The 20,690-nt window shown below is 39.8% G+C and overlaps 1 protein-coding gene and 1 non-coding gene across 2 annotated transcripts in view; both read left to right on the forward strand.

The window, feature by feature from the left end:
• The window catches only part of LOC126235869 (signal recognition particle subunit SRP68), an 85,155-nt gene extending 66,963 nt beyond the window's left edge, over window positions 1-18,192 (forward strand). The window contains exons 9-11 of the mRNA XM_049944773.1: window positions 1,210-1,373; window positions 11,827-12,091; window positions 17,809-18,192. Coding sequence (XP_049800730.1) covers window positions 1,210-1,373; window positions 11,827-12,091; window positions 17,809-18,063 — 684 coding nt within the window. The 3' untranslated portion in view covers window positions 18,064-18,192. The remainder of the gene's footprint in view (window positions 1-1,209; window positions 1,374-11,826; window positions 12,092-17,808) is intronic.
• Trnat-agu (transfer RNA threonine (anticodon AGU)) lies at window positions 15,520-15,592 on the forward strand. Its single transcript has one exon. It is a non-coding gene; the product is annotated as a tRNA-Thr (tRNA).
• Window positions 18,193-20,690: the final 2,498 nt, after the last annotated feature.

Consider the following 20,690-nt stretch of genomic DNA (forward strand, 5'->3'; position numbering starts at 1 on the left):
CTACTATGGTTCAACAAATGTGTTACGACGATCCAACAATCACAAAGCTGCTCGTGAGTAGACAGTTTCTAAATGGTTGTGATTGGTCATACCTTTATTCGGACGAACCTTGTTATTCCCATCAGCCACCGTGCCGAGTAGTGCTTGGCTGTGCAAGGAGATACTGCATGAATTGTTAGCCCTTTATGGTTCAGATGTGCTGTGCAGAGCCCATTGGTGTCAAGAAAAGTAACTGTGTAAAGTCTGTAAACCTGTTTGGTGGCCAACACGATGCTAGCATCATTGTACTTCAGTTATTTCAGTTTTTTTCTGCAAGAACATTTTTTCACAAAATGTAAATCATGGGAAAATTATAAATATGTTAATGCAAAATTTGATGCAAATTAACGTTGTGAACATAGGAAACGTGATGGGCACGATAAAAAATGTAGTGAACGACGAGAAAACATTCATTCTGGAGTATAAAAGCAGGGTTATACAGTATGTCAATTTTTTAATAAAACTAAAATAAAATATGAGTAATTGACAATTAGTACTGGGATCAGATGGCTGAAATCACAGTAGAAGCAATGGCATCGTTAAGTATCTAGAGTGAGAGAGCTGCTCAACAAGTTTACCTTCTCAACCCTACAGTTTTATTATCTGCTCACTCATGAAAGAGTCCTCTGCTGATAGCAAACTTACAAAGTGTATCAACTGCATTCTTTAAATACTGTAATGATCTGTTAGACAATATCTGTTCGACAGCAATAGAATTTAGTCTCTAAACAACCATATTGAAGTAGTAAGATACAATTAAAAAAAAAACTGGAGGCATTGTTGTGTACAAGGTAAAGTTCAGTAAAACAGATGTGTCAGCACAGTATGGAAAAATAGACCTTAAACATGAATGCACTGAAATTCTTGAAGGCATTCTAAATGTTTGTCCGTCACAGAGTCTTATGTATTCTTTGCACTGATTGGCTCTAATGATAAGTCTTTTTTTTCCCAAGGAAAAACAGAAAAGAGATCTTATTTCAGTAATGAAATGCAGTGGAATTATATAGTTGGTCACACAATTTGCTGATGCAAGTAAATACTTTCTCCTGTTTATTTTAAAACGAAAGATGACCGCAAATGGGCCAAAAGTTGATAACAGTTATCATGGATTGCTAATCAAGACGTGCACAAGGAATTATTCTGTTCGTTTATTTTTCAATTATTTTACAGGCTGGATCAGGCGAAGGAAAGAAAACTCGCCCTCAGGATATAACGAGACTTTATGAAATCATTCTTCAGAACTGCACTGAATTGCAGCAGTTGCCAGGCTTTGAGGACGATCCTCAGTATCAGCAAGAGGTGGAAGCAAAAACAAAAGCTTACAAGGCCTTCAGGTAAGAATAATAATTTATAATTTGAACATTTGTCATGTGATAATTTGGCACTACATTTTCATTATTACATGAGATGCTAAAGTTCCAAATAAAAAATTTGTTACTTGATGAGAGAAATTTGCATTTTGTCTCTGGAAACCGTACTTATTGGATTTTGGTTTCCCCAGTTCATTGTACAGAAAATGTTCAAAATATTCTGTAAGTTAATCCCTAGTGATTTGCCAATGGCTGTAAAATTGATTTACAGTGGTTTTTCAGTCCCAGTATAAAAGTAGGCTGATACAAATATTATATGAATTGAAGCATGGGGACAACAATCTAGCTGAAATAAAATGTAAGTAGGAGTAAAATCTTTCTCCTCACATGGCACATTTATTGAGATCAGAAACTGAAGAAGTGAGGCTGCTGTTAATAATGTAATGGTGGACTAGTGAGGTCCATATTGATGTATAATTCAAAATAATCTCCCAAAAACCAAACTGATGATTTTATCAAAGTTTTTATTTGACTGCTTGAATTAATAGCAAAATTAGAATGCTAAATAGGGAGATTCCAGAGAATGCTGCATGCAGATTCATTTATCATGCTACCATAATAGCAGATGATTTCAGTTGTCACAGAATAGCATGTTTATTGCAGTATGTAAATTCAAATATGTGTCAAATGTCATTATGTTATCAATTAATTATCTTGAATATAGAGTTTGAGATCCATCTGTACTGGTAACATCTTAGATTTGTGCACATGCCAGCAGACCTCACCTCTGTGTTTTAGTTCAAATTGGTCATAAGCTTTATAACTCAGTGACTGAAAAAATTACGAAAGATGAAAAGGTCTTCTTTTCATTGAATTGGAAACTGTCAGTAGGCATTTTCAATCAGTCACACTATAACAAAGAGAGCTATTTAATCTACACCATTTTGCATGTCAACCTCCACCAATTTGTGGCAGACTGTGACTTCTCCTTCTTCTTCTTCTTCGTCTTCTTCTTCTGAGTGCCTGCTCTCCTTCAGACTGCACAGTGGTCATACTTCAGTGACAATACAGTTTCATTCATTGTTTTCTGTTGCAACTCCACATAAGGATTTGCATCATAGATGATGTCCCAACCACACTGCTATGGGGGTGAGTCTAATAAAAACCTTAAATTTGTAATAATATCGAAATTTCACGCCATTATCCTATAAGTTGATAAGCGTGCTACAAACAGCGTGCAGAATGGCCTTTAGGTGGCAGCATAGTGCAGATGCACACATACCGTCGCAGTATCAGTATAAAGATGGCCGCCCTACTTGCGACTTACACCGAGGAAGAACAGCATTCTGTTATTCGGTTTTTGCGTAGTGAAGGTGTGAAACCTATTGAAATTTATTGACGAATGAAGGTTCAGTACAGTGATGCATGTTTGTCACAACAGCAAGTCTACGAATGGAGTAGGAAGTTCGCAAATGGTGTGACTTCGGTGGAAGATGATCCTCGTCCAGGTCAGGCACAACGAGTTGTGACTCCACAGAACATTGCAGCAGTTGAAGCCATAGTGAAGGAAAACTGCAAAGTGACACTGAATGATATTGCAGCATGTTTACAGATTAGTCATGGGTCAGCACACCACATTATACATGATATGCTCCAGTTTCACAAAGTGTCTGCAAGATGGGTGCCATGGCAGCTGACTCCTGAAATGAGAGAACGATGTGTTGATGCTTGTGAAAAATTTCTTCTGTGCTTTGAACGAGAAGGTGATGGCTTCCTTGCAAGAATCGTTACTGGGGACGAAACCTGGGTTCACTTCCACCAACCGACGTGGATTGTTGTCAGCAGGTACCCTTTTGCAACATGACAATGCAAGGCCCCACACTGCCCGTACAACAGTTGCAACAATCACAGACTGCATTTTGAGTGTCTTCCTCATCCACCATACTCACCAAACCTTGCCTCAAGTGATTTCCATGTTTGGACCACTCAAAGACGCAATGAGAGGAAATAAGTTCCGTTCTGATGAAGTAGTACGCCACGCAGTGCATGAGTGGTCGCGCGAACTACCAAAAGAATTTTATTCTAAATAATTTATGCACTTTGTAAGTGCAGGAGGACTTGCATTGAGCATGGGGGAGATTATGTTGAAAAGTTGTACAGCTTTGTACCACTTCTGCACGATAAATAATATTTAAAAAAATATTTAAGGTTTTCATTTGAATCACCCTCGTATGTATAAGCAGAATTGGTCATAAGCTTTATAGATCAGTGATGACTGGAAAAATTAAGAAAGATTGAAAGGCCTTCTTTTCATCAAATCAGACAAAAAGTGGACTGTAAATTGCCAGGTCAAGCATTTTCAAGCACTCACACCCCAGCAAAGAGAGGATATTTTTGACAATATTATGAAAAAGATAAATTCCTGCTCACCATATTGAGGAGATGTTGAATCAAAGATATGCCGAACAAAAAGACTGTTAACAACTAGCTTTCAGTCAAAAGGCCTTCTTCCGAATTAGACACTCCCCCCCCCCCCCCCACACACACACACACATATTCATGCAAATGCAACTCACAGACACATGACCACTGTCTCTGGCTGATTATTTCTTTTTGTTGTGCCTGTATGTGGCTGAACATCTCTGCTATATGGTGAATAGCACTCTTATCTTTTTCATAATATTGTCTTTATTCCATCCTGGATTTTCCAAAGGATAGTTTTGGTTTAAATTAAACCCTTTTGCCCTCTGCTCTCCACTATCACTTGGTACAACCTGTTTTCTGATGTTACACACACATTGTGTGCCAAAACTGAAGATTGTATACATCTACCATTGTTTAACACAGAGCACTTACTATGGAACCAAAGAGAGCCTAATTAAGAGCCAGAAGAACTCATATCATCAAGAAAGTTAAATTAGATAAGGAGAACGTAAAGGATATAAAAATTGAAATATTAGCAAAAAAGTGTTTAAAATCGAGACCTTTCCTCATACAGTCTTATAAAAAGTCAGGAAATTTCATAACAATATACACTCCATTGCAGAATGAAATGAATACATAGTTATATCTAAAAACAAAGATGATGTGACTTACCAAATGAAAGTGCTGGCAGGTCGACAGACACACAAACAAACACAAACATACACACAAAATTCAAGCTTTCGCAACAAACTGTTGCCTCATCAGGAAAGAGGGAAGGAGAGGGAAAGACGAAAGGATGTGGGTTTTAAGGGAGAGGGTAAGGAGTCATTCCAATCCCGGGAGCGGAAAGACTTATCTCAGGGGGAAAGAAGGACGGGTATACACTCGCGCGCACACACACATATCCATCCACACATATACAGACACAAGGTCTATTTTTCCTACGTGGAATGTTTCCCTCTATTATAACCATATCATTAATTTGAATACATAGTTAGTTAGGTGTACCTGGATAGCTCATTTGGTATAACAATGCCCTGAAAAGGAAAGGATGCCACTTCATTTGGGCATTTTTATATTTTCTTCTTTCATCGACTGAATTCACTGTCAGGTGTGTTATCTGAGAAGTTAAACTGGGCCTTGTATTTTTGCACATTTGATGTGCTGTCCTCCCTATTTTATCTTGTAAAGCTACTCATTTGTCTTCTGTTGTATTCCTTTCCCAGTTTCTGTCAATTGTTGCCTAAAGCTCCCTTCAAAACTTTCAACAACCACTGGTTCTTTCAGTTTATCCAAGTTACATCTCCTTATTTTCTGCAGTTTCTTCAGTTTTAATTTACTGTTCAGTCAGTAAATTATGAGAATCTCTGCCTGTAGAAGAGTTTTGCAGTTTAAAATCTGGATTCAGAATCCCTTTTCCACCATTAAGTAATCTGCAAACTGTCTGAAACCGTTCAATGTATCCAGGGCTCTTTGTTGTATTCAGCCATCTTTCATGATTCTTAAACCAAGTGTTAGCAATGATTAAAGCGTAGTCTGTACAGAATTGTCAGGTAGCTTTCCTTGTCATTCTTCCTCTTTCATCACACATTCTTTCTGTCAGTCTTCTGCAGAACTAGTAGACATATGTACTTTTACTACTGTGGTGGATGTAGTCTTATTGTGCTGTTTATAGTAGCTGTTTTCATATTCATTAGTAGACCTATTCCTCCTCCTTTCTGTATATTTGATTTTATGTTGATAACTCTGTACTCTTCTGACGAGAAATCCTGTTCGTTTTTCCTACCACCCCGTTTTACTAATTCTAATTTTGCAAAATATAGCTTCAGCTTATCCACTTTTCTTTTTAAATTCTCTAACCTATCTATCCAATTATGGGATCTAGCACTCCACACTCCAGTTCATAGAATGCAAATTTCGTTATTTTGATTTCAACATCCTTCTGAGTAGTCCACATCTGGGGATCTGAACGGGTGACTATTTTACCTCTGGAATATTTTATACAAGAGGATATGATCATTATTAAGCCATACAGTAGAGCTGAATGTCCTCCATAAAAATAATGGCTGTAGTTTTCTGTCACTTTCAGCCATTTGCAGTACCAACATAGCAAAGCCTTGTTGGCTAATGTTGTTAGACCATGTCAGTCAATCGTCCAGTCTAATTCAGGTGCTGCAAGTTTCTCTGTTACGGTGAGATATCATCTCAACTAGACTGTTGCCCCTATTTGGCCTCACCAAAAACACCCTTCTTATGTGATTACTCCTACAATATGGCTATCTGTATCATTGAGCCCACCATGGCAAGATCAGTGATTGATGAAGGAGCTTATACACTCAAAAAACTATATAGAATTTCCATACTAATTTGTACATTAAATAGATGTATGCTGTTAAATGTTATGAGTGTTAGCGTTCTGGGGCTGGCATAGAACAATTAAAATGTGTTAATTTTGGAAGTAAGCAGTTTGACTAAGCAACAATATGCCTGCATGCAATTCTGAAACAGCAGAAACTTAGCAAGATAGTAATTACATCATTATAAGTTACTTATTAATATCCATTTCCAAGGTGTATCTTGATGGTTTTGCTTGAAGAGACAGGTGCTTTCGAATTGATTATCTTGTAAGAATCAGCTGCATTTCATTCCTGTGGTTGGAAGCAGTGAGAGTAATGTTGTCTAAATTGCACAATATTTCTAAGGTGCAGGTATGACATGGCTTGCTATAGTTGCGTGTCAATTTATACTCTGCTTTGATAGAAAGGTGCAGGTGCCAAGGCAGGACAGTAACACCATGGCAGGGGATGTTGATATCCAGAGTCCACTTCAAGCTACAGACTCTGCAAGCACAGGTCAGGAAAGCCCAACCAGAAGGCATTCTAAGTTTACTGAGCTGTCTAAATGTTGCCTCGTAAGTTGTCTTCATCCAAAGACCAGTTGTTGATTGCTGGGAGCTTTAAGCAATTTTAAATAACTTTACACAATGCCACTGATGTAGATATTCATTCACCCCATCCCCGTTCGCTGTTTAAAAGATGGTACAGTAAATTTCATAGTTGTAACACAACTAATCAGTAAACCATATAGTCTTCAAGGAGTCTAACAAATTGTAACAAGTGGCAATAATGCGTCACCCGTACTCAGTAAATGTTCAGCTAGGAATGTACACTAGTGATTGTATACAGAGTGTAAAAAAATACATCATCCATACTCAGTAAATGTTCAATTAGAAATCTACGTAAGTGACTGTATACAGGGTGTAATAGAACGATGTTTTAAAAATTTGGGAGTATGTGGAAGATGAAATTCAGAACATTTTGATGTAAGGAATCTATGTAGCCTGAAATGTGAAATAGTTTCTACATCCATCACTGGGCTGTTGAAAATACGCATACCTGTACAAGAAGATACCAGGTGAAATTCTCGTCAACATGCCGGTTGTGATTTGTGGAGATCAGCTTATTGGATCACTTATTTTACAAGATCCTTTGAATGGTGCATGGTATTTTAACTTTCTGGGCAATGCCTTTCTTGAACTTCCTGCGGACATTCCCTTGCAACTGCATACTGGTTTGTGGTTGCAGAATAATGGGGCACCAGTGCACTTTGATCTTCAGGCCGGGGCTTGTTTGGCAGACAACTGCAAGTCGAGAAAACTGTAAGGGGATGCCCAGTCCCATGGCCTCTGCATTCTCAACCTCACCCTCCAATGTTTTCCTGTAGAGTTATGTAATGTCCCTTGTGTACTCAGTACCATTAGGAAAAATACGTGTGATTACTGAGTGCATCTTTGCAGCATTTTATACCATCAGAGGGAAGCACGGAATCTTTCAGAGACTCAGACAAAACATGGTTCACGATTGCACATTGTGTAATGAAGTTGGTGGTTGTCACATTGATCAGTTTCTCTAAAGTTAGCCTAACAAGTGCATAGAAAGTGCAGAGTGCTGTAAAAACTTTTTCACACTTTTTTCTTAGGATCCTTACATGAAAACATTCCAGATTTCATCCTCTACAATGTCCCAAATTTTTAAAATATCATTCTGTTATACCCTGTACAATGCTGTCACGAAACATTACCTAATGACTACAGTTTTCTGGCAACTGAATGTATGATCTTTACATAGTGATTGGTTAATGTGAACTGTGACAGTGTGCACAGTGTCTATTTAAGGACACTTGTAAGAACTTTGATACATTTTTTTTTTTTTTTAGAATAAACGCTAATGACATAACCAATAATAAAATAAAAGGCAGAAAAAAATAGAAAATACATATACACTTTAGGGACAGAAGGTATTTTGACTGTGCACTTATATTCTTGTGATTCAGCAAAGCCTCAGAGGATTTTCTGGAAACTCAGGTTTTCTAATGGAAATATTTCAGTAACTTAGTAAAAGCACACATTTTTAGAAACAGAAAAGTTATGGCTTATGTACCATGACATGAGATTATCAAAATGATTACATTTTAAGAGTCAAACATCCTAGAATTCTTATGATGACAGTAATACTGAATAAATACATTAATTACATTACACAAAAGAAAATGAGGGCTCTCAAATAAAGTGTGGCACTCCTAAAATGAACAGTTGTTAGGAGGACTGAGTTCTCTAGTGCACGTGGTTCCACGAATTGTAAATTTCAAATATTTCATACAGAAAATGTTTCTGCCCAAACTATTTCTACTCAGAACTGCGACAAGTTCTTGAAATCAGGGAATATCAGGGAATTTCAAATGTGTCCGAGAAATATCAGGGAAATTTGAAAACGACACTGGAAAATCTCATTTTTGTCTCAGAAGATAAAATGGTTTGTTTACTGAGGAGATCGTCATGCATTGTTGCTGGCTGGGCACAGCACCTCTTCCCTACTCCCTCATTCTTACTTCTTCCCCCATTTCCACCACTCCCCTCAGCTTGCAGTCAGTGCTGCCACTTCTTGCTACTAGCCTGGCAGCTGGCAATGAGGGACAGGGAGGCATGAGGAATGGTTTGTTTGGATCTGATTCTCAGACACTGTCGACACAGCGGCCGGAGAAGCGGTCACGTGTGCACGAGTAGTGTCTGAGCGATTGTGTCAATGTGTGTGTGCACTCTCATTTTCTGACAATGGCTACGCAAAAAATTTAGTTGTGAGAGTGTGTTATCTGTTGCACGGATCGATCACTGTGGTCTCATTTCATCGACATGGTGTCTGTGACACGTGAATAGCTGGCCACTTGAGTGGACTTCCATAATGGGCCAAAACTGCAGGCCATTTCTGTGGGCATCTCTTAACAGGTCAGGCCTGTCGATCTGAAGCCCATTGTTCTCCAATAATGTGCAGGCCGTGCCTGTCGGATATAGTCTCACCGACATGCATGCAGGCCAGATCTGTTTGTGTGTGGCGTAATGGGGCAGATTTTCAGGGTTTACTCATGAGCTCAGGGCTGCAGTGCTCCTCAGCTGGCCAGAGGCCACGGGTGATGGATCTCAGAAATTTCGACTGTCTCACTGCAAGTACATTGTACAGTGCAGCGTTTTATAGACATTTTATTTATTCTAGTACATTTTGGCACTTCAAAAGTAGTTTATATATTAGAAAGTATGGACAATAAGAAGAAGAAAATTGTGACAGTCACTGGCAGTTTGTACACTACATACTCAAGTATTTCTTGAAAGAAAAATCACACAGTACTTGTAAAATAATAGGCATAACACAATGGGTAATAACCAACAATAATGAGCATAGTAGAACCAACATTTTATTGGTGGTCACCTATAGTGTTGGTTTACACAACTCTTATACACTTCTTTCGAGAGGCCTACTTTTTTCTGGGGTTATTTCTGAAATTAGTGAAGGTATTTTAAATCTGTCTTGCGACTCCAACAAAATGTGTATTTTTGTCATCAAATGTGTTTTGTTTTATTGAATAACATTAGTAGTCTTAATGAAACATACATACCATTTGGCTTGTTTTCTCCATCTAAAAAAAGTTCATTACAAAAGATATTGATGTTAGTACTTAAGGTTTTCACTCACATGTTTAGAAATACAGAAGTCACTAAAAAAATTTTTTTTTTTTTCAACTTATGTCCTCACTTACCCTTGAGATGTCAAAATTTGTCAGGGAAAAATGCTAAAACTTATCAGGAAATCGGGGAAATATCAGGGAGTTTCGCTTGGGGAAACTTGTGTCAGCCCTGATACCTTTTGTTATCAGCAAACTGTAAACTATACCTGAATATTAAGGTTTCAGAATGTACTACTTGGAAAAGAATTTAAAGACTTCATACGTACATGGTATATGTGTTGTGTGGCTAAAGTGCACTTAATGATGTCGGCAGCTCTTGTGTTGGTGCTGATGTCAATATGTTGATTTTGGTTTTAACCAATTGGGTGATAGTACACAGTAGGCAGTGAGAATTGCTGATTCTAATGACTTATTTTGGCAGAATATACGAACTGATTACAGTTGCCTTCGATATGGAGAGCAGCAGCATAACTTTCAGTGATCTGGTTGTTATGTACTTTAAGGTTGCTCATTGATTTTCAGATTTCTTTGGTGACGGGGAAAAAAGTAGATATAGCCCAAGGTTAGGTTAGAATGTGGTAATTCGCTTGTTCATTGGTGAAGCCAACAAGCCTCAACACAAGCATATGATTGCCATATTGGATTAATTGAGATATATGAGGGTTGTTTGATACATGTGGTAAATTTCCATGAAAGAATGGAACATTTTTGTGGTGCCTTCATGGTTGGTAAGCTTTACTCTTCCAAGGATTGTATAAAGAATTTCAGTGATGTACAGTGTACACAGTCCATTGTTGACAGTCATCCGCATTGGTCAATGTGTTGACTGTGACGGTACATGAAGAAAACAGTCACTCATGCTTTAATGAAACATTTTCATTTGAAGAGTTGAACTGCTGCCAAATTGAAAAAGAATTGGTTGGAGTTCACATAAACTTTGCACCATCGTTGAAGATCATTTACTTTTGGATTAATGAATTTAAACATGGTCAGACAAGCACCAAAGATGAAGTGCACTCATGTTGTCCAATTGAGGTCATCATAAAAGAAACCATTCACAAAATCCATGATATGGGTAAGCAAGATTGCCGAATAAAAATTTGTGAGATTGCTGAGACTGTAGGGCTCTCAGTGGAGTGAGTGCATAAATATCCTGTATGAAGAATTGGCTGTGAAGAAGCCGTGTGTGAGGTGGGTACTGCGATTGCTCAAAAAAATGAAAAGCACATTTGGCACAACATTTCAATACAATATCTCATGATGTTCAATTGCAGTCTGCAAGACTTTTTGTGCCGATTTCTGACTGTTTGTGAAACCTGGATCTGTCATTACACACCAGAGTCAAAATGGCAGTCAGAACAATGGACAAAAGCTGGTAAGCGTGCACCAAAGAAGTAAAAGCTCATTTTGCCAGCTGGTGTGTGAAGGCCACTATTTCTTGGAATTCTCAAGGAATAATACTCGTAGATGAATTTGTCATTACTATAACCTACTTGTATGTCTAATGTACGATTTTGCCAAATATTCTGATGGTATAGTTAAAATCTAACATAATAGAACAAAATATCAGATAACTTTATTTACAAACCATAGAATATTACAAAGGAGAACTCATTGGCTACCTATGTATGACTCATGATTTGTCATGTTGTCTTCTCATGACTCATCACGCAAACTGTTGTGAACAGCAACACGCAATGGAAAAGCTGCCAACATTGTAACTGCACTTGAACAGTATTGTGTATGGAAAAAAGATGAGAAAAGAAAAAAATATTCATGTTAGGAGTGTTACTATAGCAAATGGAATTACTATTCTTTCCTACATTTCAGAATGAAGTTGTTACTGAAACTGCAAATATAGAATGCGGAAAATTTATAAGCTTGTAAATACACCATACACCATAAAAGACCCAGTCCCATGTTTACTTGCTGTAAAAAAACCTATATCCACTTCTCTATTAATTTTTGTGAAACGTGTCAACTTTAAAGATTTATTAATTTTTTGATGACTATAAATTCCATCATATGTTTGGTTTAGGTGCTTCTATATAGCCCAGAGCCTAGTGAGCTTGCGTCGTTGGCATGAAGCGATGGCACTTTACCAACGTTCTCGACAATATGCTGGTGAGGCTCTTGCTAGTAGTAATGCCATAGGAGGTGATCTCGCAGATGACTTACAGGCTCTTCTACATGACGTGGGTGGACAGGAGTTCTCTGCTCATGCCCACAGTGTTCTTGAAGGTGAGGCACAAGATGATGAGGGATCAACTGTGCATATCAAGCCAGCTACACGTTCTAAAAAGGTACAGTATTTATGTAACTTATTTTCTTTTTCTGTTGTAATAATTCCATAAGGACCTTTCTGAATATTACCACAAAAATCATATAAAAACCAAAGCAGATGCTTTTACACAAAAGCAAACAACGGAAAACTGGGATGGAGTAATAGCGAGCACATGAAAAGTATAGATTGTTACTCACCCCATTTGATGAGTGACTGCTTATCCTTCTCATATTATTCAAACACATGCTTTGTGTTTTGTTTGCAAAAATTAACATTGGTGTATCAGACTGAGGCCTGTAGATTTGCTGTCAGTACTTTTCAAATTATTATGTATAAGCACATTTCGACAGCAGATTTGCACAGCATCGTGACCAGTACTGCATCATCTAATAGAATGTTGTGTGTGAATCAAGCCAAAGAACAGTTGTACATGGTTCAACTGGTTCATCCAGTACGCTAGACACTCCTCACAACAGTCCTACACTGCCAACAGTTTCGTCTAGCTGGAATGTCATTTGACTTAAGTTCTACTGGACATTGTTGAAGGTCAGTTTTACCGCAACATTGATACAGAGAGTCTAACCCCAAAATTAGGCTTAACCCTCATTCAAATGCGCTACTGCCTCTACACACTGCTAAAATCAAACCGTCCGTATACAAAGATCTACATCCACCGACGTCAATGATCTCATATCATTATCCCTGATCCAAGTAAACTTTAGTGTGTCAGTTTCCATTGCCTTTGACCTACTAAGTCTCTACTGGCAACTGACATGGGCACCAGTGTGTGCAATAATGTTCTTTACTTCCAGCAACACCGCTTACTGCACACTCCACCTCTACATATGTATTTGTTGCATTTAATCTTAATAGGAACATCTTTAAATGTACTTTTGGTTCTCTCTTGCATTTAACGGCTGCATAATACCTCTTCATCCAATCCTGTGTCCATTACCAAAGTTCTGCTGCTGATATGTTGCATTTCCTCTACTTCACTGTGGCTGGCAACACTGCCTATGCAAGTGCCCTTTCTACACACAACTGTAACACTCACCACTTGCAGAAAATACCCCACATCCACCTTGCTGACATATGAGTTTCTTTGCACTCCATTGCTAAACTAATACCAGAATACAGATCCTTTGGTGCACCTGTGTGCACCCTCCGTGACATGTCTGATGGCAGTCATCTCAGAAAAGCATCAAGTGCCCTTTGTTCAGCTTCTTGCAATAAAACTGCGTTTGCTGCATCACTCTGTCCTAACTCATACATGTGTTTATTACATTTCCCTATCCTATCCACAAAATTTTTCTGCAGTTTCCCCATGCATCTTTAACTGTTCCCAAAAATACCTTTTACTATTCTGCCTATACCTTTACAAAAGCCCTACACCCCACATACATTTTTTGCTTCTCCCACTAATCAAAGGTTTGCTGCCTGCAACAATTGACAGTCCGTCCAACCAACCATCTCTACCGATGTTAAGACCCTCTAAGAAAAATCATACATCCACAGATGATATTCCAGAAAAGGGAACAGTCAACCCTGCAGCAGCTGGATCCATCTCATGCTGTGGTAGCTGAAGCACTGCTAACTGTTTTGTCTTCAACTGCCAACTGTCCATGTAGCTACGTATTATCTGCTGTTAGCTGTGCCACCTTTTTTTAGCAAACCTTTAGTCTCTGACTGTCATTGTGATACTCGTACTCCCCAGTATACATGATAATACAACAACAAAATAAAATTAATTAGGATTCCAGAAGATCACTAAAAAGTAGTCTTTATGTCATATCATGAACCATCTAGACTTACTACACTGCCTTGCAATATAACCATGTCAGCGACATGTGTAACAGGTTAAGGGCACAGACTCTGTGCATCGTGTAGTATGCCCAAGTAAGTTACACTGTATACACCTTGCAAGCACCAAATCCTGCTCTCTGCCATTACCTTTAAACACAGATTAGCAGTTGGCTCCTGCGGCCTAAACAAGGTAGCCTTAAAGTTAAAATGAAAGTCATGCCTCGCTTCCATGTCTATTACTACTCCAAAATGTAAACAAGTAGTTCATCGCTCAGCGCAGCATGTTGACACTGTAGGTTGTTGTCCAGATGCCATACTGCACAAAGGCAGTGCCCAAATTCTGACACCCAACTGTAATGGCCCCTGGTGCAGGGTGGAACGGCTACAAGCCAGGATTGTATGAGAAGCAGTTGGAGGTGAGGTGGGAGCCCAGGTGGCTCCAGAGAAAGACCGTGGCAGGTTCTTTTATTGTGCATCTGTGCTGCAGGGTACAGTGAGTTAGTGGCGGGCTGGCTGCTGAATTCTTGCTACCTGCACACCCTGCATTGCTGACACAGTTCTACACCGCACTGGCAGTCCCATTACGTAAACCGTCTGCATGGAATCCGCACCAGCAGTGTGTGAACGTGACACTGCTGTAGGCCACTATGACTCCTGGTGGCATCATGGAGGAGGATGTCCACCGCATTGAGCCGTCTGTCTGGCAGTGGCAGATGGTGGCTGGTGTGCATGGGAAGTGACCCACTGCCCCCAGGGCAGGAGTAGGCTGTGCTGCTGGCGATGACCTCGTGTGGCTAGCTGTGCCATGGCACTAAGCCCACGGAGAGACTTAGTGTGCAGTGCTGTTGCATTGTTATGCCCTCAAACCAGTGACCTCTGCTGACAGGTGCATGTGATGATCTTAGCCGGCACAGCTCTGTCATCCTGTTTGGGCTGTGAGACTCAGAATAATTCTATTACAAAAATGACCAGTACTTATAGTCAGCAGCAGTGGAATCGTTATGAATATGCACCACTACCAGTTATGTATTTAATACACTATTACCACTGTCAGTGTTGAAATTTGTCTTGCCCCTTGCTGCACTAGTCAGTGCAGTACCACCAAGTTCGCTGTTTTGGCTAGCTAACGTGCCTTGAAATATTGCACTGGCCTTGTTGAATTATTACAGTGACAACATTCCACGCTCAACAGCCGTCAGTGCTGCTGCAATACACTACTCGGGCTCACGCCAGTACCTAATAGAAAGGGGATGACTGCTGTCAGCTGTAGCAGGACATTAAGCAGAATCAGCAGCAATAAGCGAAAATGCGTACCAGACCAGGATTAGAACCTGGACCTCCTGCTCACAAGGCAGGTGTGGTAACCACTGCACCATCCAGGACACAGCGTTACCACAACTGAACGGACTATCTCGGCATGCCTCACGGCTAATCCACACGCCCACTGAGCAGCACCTATCCTCAGTCCCTGCCCATTATACTCCTGTTCACTACTTTGAGATTTCCACAGGAGGGAATGCACAAATATGTCTGACCTCCTGTGGGAATCTCTAAGTAGTGAATGTGGATAGCTGGCACTCCATGGGAGTGTGGATTGGCAGTGAGGCATGCCGAGATAGTCCACGCAGTTGCAATAATGCTGTGTCCCGGGTGGTACAGTGGTTACCACACCTGCCTAGTAAGCAGGAGATCCTGGGTTCAAATCCCAGTCTGGTACGCATTTTTGCCTGTCGCTGCTGATTCCACTTAATGTCCTGCTGCAGCTGACAGCAGTGTTCCCCCTTCAATTTACATATAATGTTTCACAGCTGCAAGTCTGCATGGTGTCATTCTTTCAGACATGTTGTAAAGAACAGACACCACGCATTCATATAGTTCACACCAATATGCCCATGTATGATTGTTAAACTAAATAATGAATCTGCTTGCAATCACTTCATTGCATTGCTACTAAAATTTTTGTGTGTTTAAAGTAGTGGAAACGTATTTTTATAAGTGAAAAATGACTGGTATCATTCTGAATTGGAGATCCACATTACTCTTTAATCATTCTATCAAAAACATTCTGCTCACTGCACTAACTACTTTTATGCTATCTCGTAATTCAGTGACTTTGGTATAAATCCCCACACAACTAAAATTAATTTACTGTGTTGTGAATGACATAGGTGTCTCCATAAAAATGTCCCTCGGTCACTTTTATTCAAAATAAGCTCGTGTTTGTATTAATAAACTGAATCTCTTTGGCCAAGCACACTTTGCAGTTGTATTCTAGTTCATTGAACATTGGCAGTGTTTGGCATTCATTGTAACTGATTATTGATTCAGTTGCTTCTTGACACATCATCGTTGTGTTGTTACATACACTATCTGATAAAAAGGATTTGCACACTTGTTAGTGAACATTAATATGAGGTGTGTCCACCCTTCCCCTTCGTGACAGTTTGAACTTTGCTGGGGTCACTTTCAGTGAGGTGTTTTGAATGTCTGTGGAGGAATAGTAACCCATTCTTTCTCAAAATCCAAAACCCGAGAAGGTAGTGATGTAGGATGCTGGGGTCTAGAGTGTAATACATGTTCTGACTCATCCCAGAGGCATTTCGTTGGGTTCAGGTCAGGACTCTTAGAAGGCCGGTCCATTTCGGGAATGTTATCGTCCACAAACCATTGCCTCACAGATACTGGTTTATGACAGGGTGCATTGTCATTCTGATACTACCAGTCATCATCTACAAACTGTTCTTTTACTGTTTGGAGTACTCAGTGCTGTAAAATGTGTTCATATCCTTCCTCATTTAGCACAGTAAGAGGGCCTCACCGTAACCGTGGAAAATGCCCCCTTACCATAACATCACCACCTCCTCTGTTCTTCACTGTCAGCACTACACATAATTCTTCAGGTATTCATGAAACCCAAGCCCATCCATCAGATTGCCACAGATGTGAATCATCACATCAAATCACTCATTTCGTCATCTGCTATCCAGTGGTGTCACTCTATGCCACTTCAGGCATCGTTTAGCATTGATTAAGGAAATGTGTAGCTTATGAGGAGGTGCTTGACTGTCACTCTTTTTAACTCTGTTCGCACAGTCATTGTGCTAGCTGGACTGCTTGTTGCACTTTTCGATCTCAAGAGTGGTTGCTTTTGCGGATGTCATGTGATTTTTTACGAACATCACCTGCGGTTTATGGTCCCTGTCTGCTAATACGTCAGGTCTGCCTGGTCTTGGTTTAACTGTTGTTGTTCCTTAGCTTTTCCACTCCACATTCACATTACCAATGGTCAGTTTCGGCACCTTTAGAATGATTGAAATGACCCTGATAGATTTTTTGCTCAGGTGACATCCAATGACTAGTCCATGATCGAAGTCACAGAGCTGTCCTGGCCGACCCATTCTGTTGCTATGTCTTCTCTATTGACAACACAATATTTTTTGCCTCTTTTTATACTGGTTATTGAATCATGGTGTCATCTTCTCACCCTTCATTACTCTGCATGCCACTGTTCTTCGCCAGCAGTGATATGTAGCTATGTACATTATTTTAAAAATTACTTCACATTTGGAGGGAAAATTCAACACAGTTTTCATACTAAGTGAAAGAATTTTTAAAAATACAAAACCTATTTTGAGGTAACTGACAGCAGCCAATAAGATCTAAAAGGATTAGGATGAATGTTGATGGGCAGCCAGTTTTCAGTGTACCGTACAGAGATAAGATTGTATTTAAGAGCCACTTTTAATGTAGGTAAGATGACCCTTTACTACGTAAAAGCCCTTTAAATAAGGAGGGAAAATGGAAGTGGTAATAGACTGTCAGCAGCTCTTTATTTGTGCTTTCAAGAATAATTTTATGAGCCATTTTCGTAATTTAATGTTATTTTATACTGGGTAAGACCAGATTTAGTAATTATTATTCTCCTTATTTCAGCCGCTTTATGAACGCCTGGGAGAATATCGTGAAGAACCATCTCTTACATCACGTAATCCAAATGTGTATAAGCTGCCACCTGAAATGCACCCCATACCATGTAAGCCTCTGTTTTTTGACTTGGCGCTATATTCTGCCGAGTTCCCATCACTGGATGACAAGATTGAAGCTGGCCCAGGAAGGAGAGCACCTTCTGCTGGTTTGACAGGTTTTGTGAAAGGCCTTTGGGGTTGGGGTGGATCTGGGAAGAAATAATGTCTCAAGATTTTGTCAGCAGGACTTGGTCCTATTGTATTAAGCAAAATGTTGAAATGGAAAATATATGTGGAGGGAATTAAAAAATTAATTTTTACAACTCAGATTAATTAAAACAAATAAAGCATATACAGTGTTTAAAATAAAATGTTTTCATTTAGTGATGAAACACGTTCACTTTTAGTGCCTGATGTATGAAATGAAATCAGCAGTCTGGCAGCTTGTGACTGTACTGCGGAACTGGGACCACTGTCCACCAGGTATTTTATGTTCTGATGTGTTATCAGCTGCTTTTAGTGTGCTGTATGTATGTGAAAATGCAGGTGAGTTTTTGTAAGAACAGAGTAACTAGATGACTGTAACTACATATGTATTGGTGCAGCCTGTACTGAAATAATATCAAGATGAAATGTTAAGAGGAGATCTCATTTAGTGTTTAGGAGTCCCAGTCATGTATTTCTGTTTGAAAACATATTTTCTTAAAGACAGGCAGATTATTAACTGTAGTAGTATCACTCTCCATCTTGAAATGATATTCACATTATATGCAGAATTAGAATTTGTGAGTTGTTTATAGTTTGTAATGGCTAGGGACCTGAAAAATTTGTATTTGTGATATATGCAAATACGGATACAAAGCCTGCCTCAAAATGTGAAACCATGAAATTTCCCAATAGACCCTAAATGCTACTTCACAGTGAATTGGATCTAGATGAACTGTTTACTCAGAAATAGTTTGAAATAGCTTTATGTTCTTTATATAAATATCGAAAATGTCTAGATGAACTGTTTCATCAGAGATAGTTTCAAATAGCTTTATTTTCTGTATATAAATATTGAAAATGTAAGCAGTTTCTTTGTTACTGCTATTGCACAACATCTGGCAAAGCTCCGTCTGGAAAGACAATGTGCAACCATGACGCATGAAGTAGATCCAAATGGTAAGCTTTGCTACCTTCAATGTGGAAGGATCCGAGTTTGATTCCCGGTACCTCCCCATATTTTTTTCTGAGGTAGGGAAGTCTGGAACGGGGTCCACTCAGCCCTTGTGAGGCCAGATGAGGACCTGCTTAAATAAAGAGGCAATGGTACACTATGTGATCAAAAGTATCCAGACACCTAACTGAAAATGACTTAAAAGTTCCTGGCACCCTCCATTGGTACTGCTGGAAGTCAGTATGGTGCTGGCCCACCCTTAGCCTTGATGACAGCTTCCATTCTCGCAGGCATACATTCAATCAGGTGCTGGAAGGTTTCTTGGGGAATGGCAGCCCATTCTTCACAAATTGCTGCACTGAGGAGAGGTATCAATGTGAGTGAGGCCTGGCACGAAATCGGCATTCCAAAACATCCCAAAGGTGTTCTGTAGGGACTCTGTCAGGACTCTGTGCAGGCCAGTCCATTAGAGGGATGTCATTGCCATGTAACCACTCTGCCACAGGCCATGCATTATGAACAGGTACTCTATCGTGTTGAAAGATGCAATCGCCATCCCTGAATTGCTCTTCAACAGTGGGAAGCAAGAAGGTGTTTAAAACCTCAATGTAGGCCTGTGCTGTGATACTGCTATGCAAACCAAGGGGGTGCAAGCTACCTCCATGAGAAACACAACCACACCATAGCACCACCACCTCCGAATTTTACTGTTGGCACAACACATGCTGGCAGATGAATTCACTGGGTATTCGCCATACCCACACCCTGCCATCAGATCACCACATTGTGTACCGTGATTTGTCACTCGACATGTTTTTCCACTGTTTATGCTCCTTACACCAAGCGAGGTGTCATTTGGCATTTGCCAGCGTGATGTGTGGCTTATGAGCAGCCGCTCGACCGTGAAATCCAAGTTTTCTCATCTCCCGCCTAACTGTCATAGTACTTGCAGTGGATCCTGATGCGGTTTGGAATTCCTGTGTGATGGTTTGGATAGATGTCTGCCTACTACACATTACAACCCTCTTCAATTGTCGGCGGTCTCTGTCAGTCAACAGATGAGGTCAGCCTTTACACTTTTGTGCTGTACGTGTCCCTTCCCATTTCCACCTCACTATCACATTGGAAACAATGGACCTAGGAATGTTTAGGAGCGTGGAAATCTCACATACAGATGTATGGCACAAATGACACCCAATCACCTGACCATGTTTGAAGTCTGTGAGTTCCGTGGAGTGCCCCATTCTGCCCTCTCACGATATCTAATGACTACTGAGATCACTGATATGGAGTACCTGACAGTAGGTGGCAGCATAATGCACCTAATATGAAAAATGTATTTTTTTGGGTGTCTGGATACTTTTGATCACATAGTGTATCATCAAGGTTTAAATGACCCATGATCATTGATCAGTTTTCATACTGCCTTGTAGGTACAGTCGCCTAGTCGGAACAGACCCAAGGCCTAATCTGTGAATTGTTTACATTACATTTAATGTGCAAAAGAATGAGCTTGTAAAATAAAAACTAAATGAGCATTACAATGTACCAGTGCGCTCAGTGCTCTCGTGCCACACCAATTGTGGGCAGTTGAATGATCTGTATAAAGAGGTCCCTGTAAATGATCTAAGTTGTTTGTCAAATTCGCTGATTCCTATCCACAGTTTTGCCAAACAAGCACATAGACCAGT

Source organism: Schistocerca nitens, chromosome 2 (genome assembly GCF_023898315.1).
Source record: "Schistocerca nitens isolate TAMUIC-IGC-003100 chromosome 2, iqSchNite1.1, whole genome shotgun sequence".
Classification (NCBI taxonomy): Eukaryota; Metazoa; Arthropoda; class Insecta; order Orthoptera; family Acrididae; genus Schistocerca; species Schistocerca nitens.